Source organism: Notolepis coatsorum (genome assembly GCF_963971535.1).
Source record: "Notolepis coatsorum genome assembly, chromosome: 17".
NCBI classification, from domain to species: Eukaryota; Metazoa; Chordata; class Actinopteri; order Aulopiformes; family Paralepididae; genus Notolepis; species Notolepis coatsorum.
In genome coordinates, this window is record NC_140181.1 from 9046351 (window position 1) to 9059351 (window position 13001).

The 13001-nt window shown below is 44.8% G+C and overlaps 1 protein-coding gene across 1 annotated transcript in view; it reads right to left on the reverse strand.

The window, feature by feature from the left end:
• Positions 1–12385: 12385 nt before the first annotated feature.
• LOC311243454 (SPRY domain-containing protein 3-like) overlaps positions 12386–13001 on the reverse strand; it is a gene marked incomplete at its 5' end in the record, with an annotated part of 63381 nt that continues 62765 nt past the window's right edge. The window contains one exon of the mRNA XM_084332687.1: positions 12386–12577. Within this exon, the coding sequence (XP_084188813.1) occupies positions 12443–12577 (135 nt within the window). The 3' untranslated portion in view covers positions 12386–12442. The remainder of the gene's footprint in view (positions 12578–13001) is intronic.

Sequence of the window (13001 nt, forward strand, 5' to 3'; positions counted from 1 at the left end):
AACTAGATTGATGTTGAAATATACCAATAAATTAGTTTTCCTACTGATTTATTGTGTTGAAAAATGGTGTGTAATTAATTAAAAACAATGCTGTTTTACCGTTAGTAAAGTATAATTCTGTGACATGATTTACTGTGTAACCATGTAGAACTTCTATAGAAGTACGGTTGAGAGTGTCCTTACCAGCTCAATCACAGTCTGGTATGGAAACTGCACTGCTAAGGACAGGAAGGCACTCCAGCGAGTGATTAAAACGGCTCAGTACATCTCTGGAGCAGCCTTCCCCTCACTACAGGACATTTACTCTACCAGGACCTGTATATAATAATAATCCTCGCACACACCCACGCTGAAATGGGTATCGTAGAACATAACAGACATCTGATTTATTAAACTGTTCCATAGCATACCCCTTCAGTTGATCATGACAAATCCTCTCTTACCTTGACGATTAAAAAGCCTCCATAATTTAGTAAATAGTATCCCCATGGCATGGCGTTGAGCTGTTACTAGCCAGCAAGCTATGCTATCAATATTAGCTAAATAATTAGCGTCACATAGCTGGCCTTTTTCTGAAAACCCAAGCACATATTGTTCCATAGCATACGCCTTCAGTCGATCATGACAAATCCTCTCTTACCTTGACGATTAAAAAGCCTCCATAATTTATTAAATAGTATTCCCATGGCTGGTGTTGAGCTGTAGCTAGCTAGCATTGATGCTATCCAATGCTATCAACATGAGCTACATAGCTAACCAACTTCCCAACTAAATACAATAAGACAGTGGTATCCTGAAGTAACGTTAAATACAGACAACGTTTGCTAGTCGAAAGGACTGGACACACACACGGACAAGTTAAACATCAATCAATTAATTTATTACAACACAGGTAGTTTGAGCTGCCTTCGACCGCACCATGGGGCTATTATATTATATACAGCTTTGAGCTCTCTCTCTCTCCTGCAGATTAAAATCCACAGCTCTTCCTCCTCCTCATCACCGGCTGCCTGTGAAGCTGCACTCGCGCCGCGGTGTGTGTCTCTCCTATCCGTTGAAAACTAGCGTCGGCTCAAAAGGTCAAAACTAGCGTAGGCAGGGGCGGTCAGTGGCCAATCAGAGCAACGCGGAACAACAACTCGCTTGTGGAAAGTATGGACGCCACCAGGAGAGCACACAACATCATTAAGGACAGCGCACACCCCCAACACAGACTCTTCAACCTCCTGCCATCAGGCAGGCGATATAGGAGTCTGAAAGCCAGAACCACGAGACTGACAAACAGTTTCTACCCACAGGCCATCAGACTCTTGAATGCCTAGCCCCCCCCCCCCCCCCCCCCCCTCCACACACCTTCTACTATGAACTATGAATCACTAAAGACACTTTTAACTGCTGCTATGACCCACTGTCACCTCCATGGAACATGCAATGTAACTCACTGTGCCTTGTTGTATTGTATATATATTTGTATCTATTTGATCTATTTTATCTTATTTTCTAGCACTCGCTTGTATTTAAATATGTTTAAGTTAAGTACTGTGTGATTTTTTGTGAAGGGTGGACTAGCAAAGTAAGATTTTCATTGTATGGCAAACTGTCGTTTTAACTGTGCATATGACAATAAACAATCTTGAATCTTGTAGTTGTTACACTGAGGCGACAGGGACTCGGGAGGTAGAGCAGTCGTCTGGTAATCCGGAGGTTCCCGGTTCGATTGCCACTCCTCCCGGGCAGCGTGTCCTTGAGCAAGACACTTAACCCCTAATTGCTCCCGATGAGCAGGTCATCACCTTGCATGGTCGCCTCCGCCGTCGGTGTGTGAGTGAACGGGTGAATGTGAGGAACAAACTGTAAAGCGCTTTGGATAAAAACCGTTATATAAACGCACCATTTAGTATAAAATACAAGGTAGTTCACACAGTTGGTCACGTTTGTCATTGGAATAGACCTCGGATGCAGTGGAGCGATGATAAAAACGCTATATAAATGCAGTGCGCCATTTACCATTTGTTACGTTTTAACTTATATCAAAACGTAGTAATAATTGTAGTGGTGGGACTCGATTAAACATCTTAATCGAATGAATTCGACTTTATAGTTAATTAATCTAAATTATTATCGCATATCAATATTTGATGCAAAAAGGAACCATTTTCAATTCAAATGAATTTTGATATAGTGAATCAATGAATATACATTATACATACGTTTAAGCAGCAAAATCCTGTATTAGCTACTACACAGACCAACAGATCAATGCAATTTTTAACGAAGTGCAGCAATTTTAGGAATAATATATATTCCTATATAGCGCAAAGGACCTTTTGTAAACTCAAGCACTTTCGAGTACATTCCAGTTGAAACAGTTGAAAAAAACAGTTGATTTATGAACAAACCAGACTAAGAAAAAAAGTAATTTGCGATTTATTATACTTTATACTTATAGCACATGCATGAGTCTGGTCTCCTTTGAAAGGTAACATTCTTACACAATAAAGACAAATCATCATGCGATTCATCATGCATACATTTTTTTTAAACTTTTAATTCTTTCTGTAGTTAATTAAGTAAGGGATAATGTATAGCTACGAGGTCATTGTCGCAAAATAATTGACCGACAGAGTTTAGAATACAGAGCCGCCTCGGCAAGGTGTTTTAAACGTCAGTGAAGGTCAATTATTTTGCGACAATGATCGAGTATAGCTATACATTATCCCACTTATTACATGGCTAACTTACTAACAATATACCTAATTCATTTTACATCGACTCGCAACACTGGTTCTGGCTGCGTTCTGGCTCCGCCCCCTCTCATCGCCGGCAGCAGAACACCGGCAGTGTCTAATTGCACTGAAACAGTGTGTGTCAGTGGGGCTTGATTGCGAACAGCTGCGCACAGCGGTCATTATTGTCCCACAGCGGTCATTATTGTCTGATAATGACCGCTGTCGGGGGGCTATTGACCAATCACAAGCAAGCATTTCGGCGAATGTGAAAACGCCATGTAATAATGGAAATTAATGCGATAAAGTCCCAGCCATAAATAATTGACATTCTAACTAACAGGTTTGAAGTTGCACACAGCTGATGCAACAAGCTGCTTGTGCTTGCCACCTGGTCCTCTGCAGGTCGAAGGTCACCTGGTTCTCTGCAGGTCGAAGGTCACCTGGTCCTCTGCAGGTCGAAGGTCCGTTCTTCACCCACCTGCTAGTGTTCTGGAGCTGAAGACAGGAGAAACACTGAACCAATAACATGTTGGATCAGAACACAGAACCTGTGGCTTCAGGCCACCAGAAGGTGACGCTATTGTTTTCTACTGCAATCTACCAAAATAACGGGACTGTTTTCCACTTTTGGTTTTGACTGACGGAATTTGCCAATATCACCATAATAACGCCACAACTCTGCAACTACTCGTTTATCAAAAATTTCAGACTTTCTCACGTCATTTGTCCTCCTGAGTTTGCTCTGAACAGCAGTAAATCTGCATTTTGCTATGATGCCCCTCTAGCTCATGGAATGACCTCCAACGGTCCTTAAAGCTTGAGATTCTGAACTCTGTTGCAGAGTTTAAGACCTCGATCGCCAACCTTTCTCAATCAAGTTGTACGTGTTTATATTTATTATTCGTTATCCTTACTTTTGTCTCACCTTGTTGTCTTGTTGTTTCATGTGCCTTTTTTGTGTGCTTAACTCTGTATGTTAACCCCGAAGTGGCTGTAAACAAGGGAAGCCTCAGTTGCCTTTGGAGTTTAAATAAAGGTTTGACTCGGTCGGCGCGCCACGTGGTAAACCTCTGGGGGGGGGGGGGGGGGTTGGGAGACAATACATGCCCAACTCCTTCAGTTCAGATGACCGCCCACCGGGTTCATTTGATCATGTTCATGTAAAAAAAAACACACACTATGCAACACTAACCCATCCATTCTACACCACACATCCACATGCACACACACACTCATTTGCATGTTGCATTTTGTACTTTAGTTTTGTAAATTTTGTATAGTGTTTGGTCTTTATTCGTTTTTTTACTGTATGAAGCACAATCTCAGGAGGCTCATACAGTCACCAATCATTTCACTGTAATGTACATGTACCTTATATGTGACAAATAAAACTAAACTTGACACGTAGGGATAAGACGGCTTCTCGGTTAGCATTAGAGCTAGCTTTAGCATTCTTAGCTTAATAACTACGTTTCCCCTGGACAAGTTAATCAAACTAGTTTAGCGAGTCAAGAGGCTCAGGTCATAACAAATGGACATCCTATCATCCTATCAATTCCAAGTTCTGTGAATAGATCATCTTACATTTGACAAGTACAGAAAAGCCGACCAGGGTCCACACAGTAGATATCTGAGCCGATGAATAATCGTCACCTTGTGATCTCCATTGATCAATGACTGTGGTCTGTAGAATCTAGTTAAGACTAATGTGAATGTATACAGGTATACATGCAGGTGCGACCGGAGTCTCATGGCCGGTACAGAGAGACTCAAAAGGAGTGCACACATATCCACATGCACACACTCACTCACTTTAAACACTCACTTTAAACATTCACTTAGACACTTTACACTTTTTAACACTTTTTTTTTAACACTACACCATATTTGATCTATTTATTACTAAAAGATTTGCACTACATCTCATACATCTACCTCATTTTTTTCATTTTGTCCTTTAGCTTTGTATATTGTTTATGTTGTATAGTGTTTGGTCTTTAATCTTTTTCCCTTTTTTACTGTATATGAAGCACAATCTCAGGAGGCTCATACAGAACCAAGCATTTCACTGTCATGTACATGTACCAAATGTGACAAATAAAACAAAACTCAAAACATCAATATCCAGCACACGGTTGAATAGTAGGAACCTCTCGCAGCATCGTTTATTTATTTGATGATTCCAGGATTGTTTTGTGCAAAGGATCCTATCCTAGTGAATCAATGATGAACTTACATGCTAACACATTACAGAAACCCGCTTTAAGCAACCCAGGCCTAAAGGAATGATGAACTACATGCTAAGACATTACAGAAACCCGCTTTAAGCAACCCAGGCCTAAAGGAATGATGAACTACTGTACATGCTAAAACATTACAGAAACCCGCTTTAAGCAACCCAGGCCTAAAGGAATGATGAACTACTGTACATGCTAAAACATTACAGAAACCCGCTTTAAGCAACCCAGGCCTAAAGGAATGTACACGGTATAAAGATAGAGTTTGATTGGATGAACATGTAGGCCCAGTTGAATCCCATCACCCAAGATAAGAGGCACAAGGTAAACAAAGTGATTACGGTAGGTCTGTTACTTCATGTGGATGATGATAACATTCCCTTTTAAGTATGAAGAGAGAGAAATATATATATACCGGAAACACAGTAGCTGCCAAACCAGTTTCTCACAATAACAATGTAATAATAATCGAGCCCCGTTTCCGTCTTGTGAGCGCAGAGCTTCCAAGTAGCCAACTGTACACAGATGACTGGACCTCTGGCACTGCCACACACCTTACAGACTGGCACTGCCACACACCTTACAGACAGACCCTGCCACACACCTTACAGACTGGCACTGCCACACACCTTACAGACAGAACCTGCCACACATCACTAAAGTGCTTGTGGCTCCGCACACACACACATACACATACGCACACGCACACTACAGTATACCGAGTCTCTTTTACATGCAGCAGACACTGGCGACCGAACGTAATTGTCATTATCTCTTCAAGAATGTCCAGCAGTTACTGATTCATAAAACAGACGGGTGAGTTCCATAAGTATTTAGATGCTGTGGCTCCATATTACGTTGTCTGGGAATAGACCTGATGACTATGAGGTCATGATGCAGGACTGTGACCTGATGACTATGAGGTCACGATGCAGGACTGACCTGATGACTATGAGGTCACAATGCAGGACTGACCTGATGACTATGAGGTCACGATGCAGGACTGACCTGATGACTATGAGGTCACAATGCAGGACTGACCTGATGACCATGAGGTCACAATGCAGGACTGACCTGATGACTATGAGGTCACAATGCAGGACTGACCTGATGACTATGAGGTCACAATGCAGGACTGACCTGATGACTATGAGGTCACAATGCAGGACTGACCTGATGACTATGAGGTCATGATGCAGAACTGACCTGATGACTATGAGGTCATGATGCAGGACTGACCTGATGACTATGAGGTCATGATGCAGGACTGACCTGATGACCATGAGGTCACAATGCAGGACTGACCTGATGACTATGAGGTCACAATGCAGGACTGACCTGATGACCATGAGGTCACGATGCAGGACTGACCTGATGACTATGAGGTCACGATGCAGGACTGACCTGATGACTATGAGGTCACGATGCAGGACTGACCTGATGACTATGAGGTCACGATGCAGGACTGACCTGATGACCATGAGGTCACAATGCAGGACTGACCTGATGACTATAAGGTCACAATGCAGGACTGACCTGATGACCATGAGGTCACGATGCAGGACTGACCTGATGACTATGAGGTCACGATGCAGGACTGTGACCTGATGACTATGAGGTCATGATGCAGGACTGACCTGATGACTATGAGGTCATGATGCAGGACTGACCTGATGACTATGAGGTCACAATGCAGGACTGACCTGATGACTATGAGGTCATGATGCAGGACTGACCTGATGACTATGAGGTCACGATGCAGAACTGACCTGATGACTCACTATGAGGTCATGATGCAGAACTGTGACCTGATGACTATGAGGTCATGATGCAGAACTGTGACCTGATGACTATGAGGTCATGATGCAGAATATATCTGATGACTATGAGGTCACAATGTAAATTATCTAATTAATTTAAGTGTATTTTTTCAGTCCTATCAGATAGTTAAAACTAACCCAAACCAAATGTTCACAATTAATCCAAAAAGGTATTTGGACAGATTAAAATCATATTCAATAAAGCGGTATTTTTGTAATGTAATAAAAAACAATGACTAATGTGTCAACTTAATACAACAGATGAGACGTTAGGCAGCCTTTGCGTTAGGAGGCCGGAATCAGTTGTTTTTCATGGTTCATCAGACGATGAAATAGCGGTACCTTCAGAAATGATACTTTACAGTCTGGACCTCGACCTCACGGTGATCAGGTGTCGTTTTCCGTCCAGAGTTAACAAGACGATGGAACCAGAACATCAAACCCAGACGGAGCCGAGCTCACAGCATCTTAGGAGACACGTTAACCCTTTCACTGCCACACTACAGAAGGTTAACCCTTTGCTATCACACTACAGACGGGGTAACCTTCTGTAGTGTGGCAGTGAAAGGGTTAACCCTTTGTCGTGTGGCAGTGAAAGGGTTAAGAGACGCATTAACAACATTTTCAGTGACGAGGACCACGTCCACAAAACCCACTAACTTCCGTGAAATTGTGTGTGTGTGTGTGTGTGTGTGTGTGTGTGTGTGTGTGTGTGTGTGTGTGTGTGTGTGGTGTGTTTGTGGTTTATGTGTATGGTGTGTGTGTGTGGTGTGTTTGTGGTTTATGTGTATGGTGTGTGTGTGTGTGTGGTGTTTGTGTGTGTGTGTGTGTGTGTGTGTGTGTGTGTGTGTGTGTGTGTGTGTGTGTGTGTGTGTGTGTGTGTGTGTGTTTGTGTGTGTGGTGTTTGTGTGTGTGTGTGTGTGTGTGTGTGTGTGTGTGTGTGTGTGTGTGTGTGTGTGTGTAATGAGTCTAGGTGGCCCCCCTTTTAAATCGCTGAAACCTTAGTCCTGCTTCATCCCTTCCTGAGGCGATGAACCGGAGGTCACACAGGTTGCCACGGGGACGTTGGCCACACCCCCTCAAGTCGACCACGCCCCCTCACACCCGACCACGCCCCCTCACACCCGACCACGTCCCCTCAAGTCGGCCACGCCCCCTCAAGTCGACCACGCCCCCTCACGTCGCGCCACTGTGTGACTGTGTGACTTCATCCACCACAGGAACACGGTCCATATTGTGCGTCATGTTGTGGCCATGAATGATATATTGACGACGTATTTATGAAAAATTTACATATTATATATAAATTATAATATATATTGATGTATTTATGAAAATGTACAATGTGTATATATTATAAATGATAATATATATATTGACGTATTTACAAATAAGTACATAATTACATGTTCAAAAAAGGTATTTATGAATGAAAACGTTTTTATGAATATGAATTACGTATACAATAAGTCAATAATATTACTTATGGCTTTTAACATAACGTACATTATGTACCTTTTTTCCCTGTGGTCGATTAGTACTTATGTTTATGTTTTCTGACGAGGCCGCAGCCACCTCCATAACTTACATTAACGCATCTTTAACCCTTTCACTGCCACACGACAGGTTAGCCCTTTACTATCACACAACCGACGGCGATGCTCCATCATTAGCATCATTAGCTCCGCAAATGCGCTCCTGGTAACGGACCACTGGTAACCCTGGTAACCCCCCCCCCCCCCCCCCTACCATGTGACCCACCTCATGCTCTCAGTTACATCACGCCAGGTGCACAGAAAGCACATTCCCTGCCTAGTGGAGATACAGTGCAGAACGCACCCACACCTCTAGGGGGCGACAGCGGCTCAGGAGGGTAGAGCGGTCGTCTGGTAATCCGGAGGTTCCCGGTTCGATTCCCACTCTCCTCCCGGGCCGGCGTGTCGTGTCGAAGTGTCCTCGGGCGGCGAGACACTTAACCCCCTAACTGCTGCTCCTGAGGAGCAGGTGGGCACCTCGCACGGTCGACCTCCGCCGTCGGTGTGTGAATGTGTGAGTGAACGGGTCAAATGTGAGGAACGAAATTGTCAAGCGCTTTGGATAAAGCTCTATATATAAACGCACCGTTTACCATTTAGTATACAATACAAGGTAGATGCAGTGGAGCGATGATAGGTATAGGGAAGATGATAGGTATAGGTAGGATAGGTAGATGATAGGTATAGGGAAGATGATAGGTATAGGGAAGATGATAGGTATAGGGAAGATGATAGGTATAGGGAAGATGATAGGTATAGGGAAGATGATAGGTATAGGAAAGATGATAGGTATAGGTAGGATAGGTAGATGATAGGTAGGATAGGTAGATGATAGGTATAAGTAGGATAGGTAGATGATAGGTATAAGTAGGATAGGTAGATGATAGGTATAAGTAGGATAGGTAGGTGATCGGTAGATGATAGGGATAGGTAGGTGATAGGTAGGTGATAGGTAGGATAGGTAGATGATAGGTAGATGATAGGTAGATGATAGGTAGGATAGGTAGATGATAGGTAGGATAGGTAGATGATAGGTAGATGATAGGGATAGGTAGATGATAGGTAGATGATAGGTAGGATAGGTATATGATAGGTAGGATAGGTAGGTGATAGGTAGATGATATGATAGGATAGGGAGATGATAGGTAGGATAGGTAGATGATAGGTAGGATAGGTAGATGATAGGTAGATGATAGGTAGGATAGGTAGATGATAGGTAGATGATAGGTATATGATATGATAGGTAGATGATAGATAGGATAGGGAGATGATAGGTAGGATAGGTAGGTGATAGATATGATAGGTAGGATAGGTAGGATAGGTAGGTGATAGGTAGATGATATGATAGGTAGATGATAGGTAGGATAGTAGATGAAGGTAGATGATAGGTAGGATAGGTAGGATAGGTAGATGATAGGTAGATGATAGGTAGGTAGGTAAGATAGATGTAGTGAGGATAGTAGGATGAGATGATAGATAGGATAGGGAGATGAGGTAGGATGTAGGTGTAGGTATAGATAGATGATATGATGATGATAGGTGTTAGATAGGTAGATGTAGGTCGGATAGGAGATGTAGTAGATGTATGATAGGTAGATGATAGTAGGATATGATGGTGATAGGTAATGATGATAGGTGATAGGTAGATGTGAGGTAGATGATAGTGAAGATGATAGGTAGATGATAGGTGATAGGTAGATGACTACCACGCTGATGAGACCGCTGCGTGACTGCCCTCCGGCCACTATCCAGAAATCAGAGTTATATCACAGTTTTCTATAAATACAAATGTTATTATGAACAGATAGTATCGCGCTGCGACGAGAGCGCGGAGTGCATATCATCACTCCTCTGGAATGTACCGTACGGCCCAATCACACGATCTGAACTAACTGTGGTATAATGTGACGTTAAATATACGATTTTTGGACACAAGGAGTTAGTTGTTGTGGGAATACTCTTCATCCATTCATCATCCTATCAATACAATCATCCTTTTCTCTCTCGTTTTCTTCTTAATCAATACCAGCGGTCGTGTAATCAATCGCATCGCAGCTCGGGGAGTATTCTGAGAATAAGATGTAAAAAAAAAAAATGAATACCGTAGATGCTTTTCTGAAATATAGAAACAGATCCACTGTTAACTTCCAGCTCTGAGGGGGAGAACTACACTAGATCATAGATACTGAGGGGGGAGAACTACACTAGATCAGCTCTGAGGGGGGAGAACTACACTAGATCATAGATACTGAGGGGGGAGAACTACACTAGATCATAGATACTGAGGGGGGAGAACTACACTAGATCATAGATACTGAGGGGGGAGAACTACACTAGATCATAGATACTGAGGGGGGAGAACTACACTAGATCAGCTCTGAGGGGGGAGAACTACACTAGATCATAGATACTGAGGGGGGAGAACTACACTAGATCATAGATACTGAGGGGGGAGAACTACACTAGATCAGCTCTGAGGGGGGAGAACTACACTAGATCATAGAGAGCTCACAGGAGGGCAGCCTCTCCCAGAGAGAGACAACACGCCAGAGAGGGAGGGAGACCGAGAGAGAGAGAGAGAGAGAGAGAGAGAGAGACAGGGGTAGAGCCAGTGAGAGAGAGAGGGTAGAGAGAGAGGGAGACCGAGAGGGTAGAGAGAGAGAGAGAGAGAGAGAGAGAGAGAGAGAGAGAGAGACAGGGGTAGAGCCAGTGAGAGAGAGAGAGAGAGAGAGAGAGAGAGAGAGAGAGAGAGAGAGAGAGAGAGAGAGAGAGAGAGAGGGTAGAGAGAGGGAGACCGAGAGGGTAGAGAGAGAGGGAGACCGACAGAGGGTAGAGAGAGAGGGAGACCGAGAGAGGGTAGAGAGAGAGAGAGGGAGACTGAGAGATATAAAGACCGAGAGAGAGGGGTAAAGCCAGTGAGAGAGAGAGAGAGAGAGAGAGAGAGAGAGAGAGAGAGAGAGAGAGGGTAGAGAGAGAGGGAGAGAGAGAGAGAGAGAGAGCGAGAGAGAGGTAAGGCCAGTGAGATAGAGGGGTGGGGGTGGGGGAGATAAAGCGAGTGAGAGGGAGGGAGAGAGAGAGGAGATAAAGCGAGTGAGAGGGGGAGAGAGAAAGAAAGAGTGAGAGAGTAAGGATATTAAAGCGAGTGAGAAGGAGAGAGCGAGAGAGATAGAGATAGAGACAGAGAGGGGTAAAGCCAGTGAGAGAGAGGGGGGGGGGGGTGGGGGAGATAAAGTGAGTGAGAGGGGGAGAGAGAGAGAGAGCGAGAGCGAGAGAGAGAGACAGAGAGAGCGAGTGAGAGGGGCAGAGCGAGTGAGAGAGAGAGAGAGAGAGAGCGTTTGCAACATGAACCACCAACGGGGCCCTCTTCTTCTGACTCGGCACAACTGTTGGCTGCGTCTTGCTGTGCTTGGGGCCGAGACAGAGACGAAATAAAGTCAGTGTTCCAGACGTCACGAGGGACGTTTGAGGCCTCACTGTGTCAGAGACACACGGCTCTGTGCTTCACACGAGGGGCGAGGGAGTTGGGGGTTGGATGAGGAACGATAACGCGAGAAATTGCATAGAATTACCCCACTCTCTGTACGTGTCACTGCCAGGTGCATTAGGCTGTTTCCACACAGTCAATGTGTGCTTCTGGCCCCAGAGTGTGTCTCTCTCTCTCTTGCTCTCTCTCTCTCTCTCTCTTGCTCTCTCTCTCTCTTGCTCTCTCTCTCCCTCCCTCCCTCCCTCCCTCCCTCTCTCTCTCTCTTATTCACAAGGTGCCTATATAGAAGAGACTCTCGTGTGGCTACATAACGTCAGGTCTTGTGTGTCGAGGAGAGCGTAAAGCTTTAAAAAAAAAAACACGGTGTGTAGAAAGAGATCTGGGACAGAGTCCAGGAAGACAACAACAGCATGAGAGAAGACGACTCTCCCAGGTGGTGGAGGAGGAGGACCGTTAGCGGATCGCTTGGCCCCAAAAAACGTGTGAGCTGGATCCGGTAAGTGTGTGTATCAGCAACGTGCCAACGGGGGGGGGGGGGTGGGGGGGGGGGGGGGGTGGTGGTCGGTGTTCGTGGGTCAGGTCTACAGGGGTCGCTGGGTTATTTGTTTGTTCCTCCAGTCCGGCTGTGGTGCTTCGTCTATCCGCTGAGGGGGTGCAGGTCCACCTTGACCTTCTCCCCGCTGCTCAGCATCCCCACGGTGGGGTGGAGCCCCCCCGCGGGCACCGGCACCTCCCTCCGGCCCATCAGCTTCCCATTCCGGGTGAAGAACACCTGCAGGGCCACAGGGGGGCGACAGTGAGTCAAAATACACAGTACACAGTACACAGTACACACACACACACACACACACACACACACACACACACACACACACACACACACACACACACACACACACACACACACACACACACACACACACACACACACACACACACACACACACACACACACACACACACACACACACACACACACACACACACACACACACACACACACACACACACACACACACACACACACACACACACACACACACACACACACACACACACACACACACACACACACACACACACACACACACACACACACACATTTTAGATTAGTCATTTAGCTGAACGCTTTTATCCAAAGCGACTTACAGGTTCAGCAGGAAGGGTACAAGTCTTTCAGCTGAGTAACAATGTTC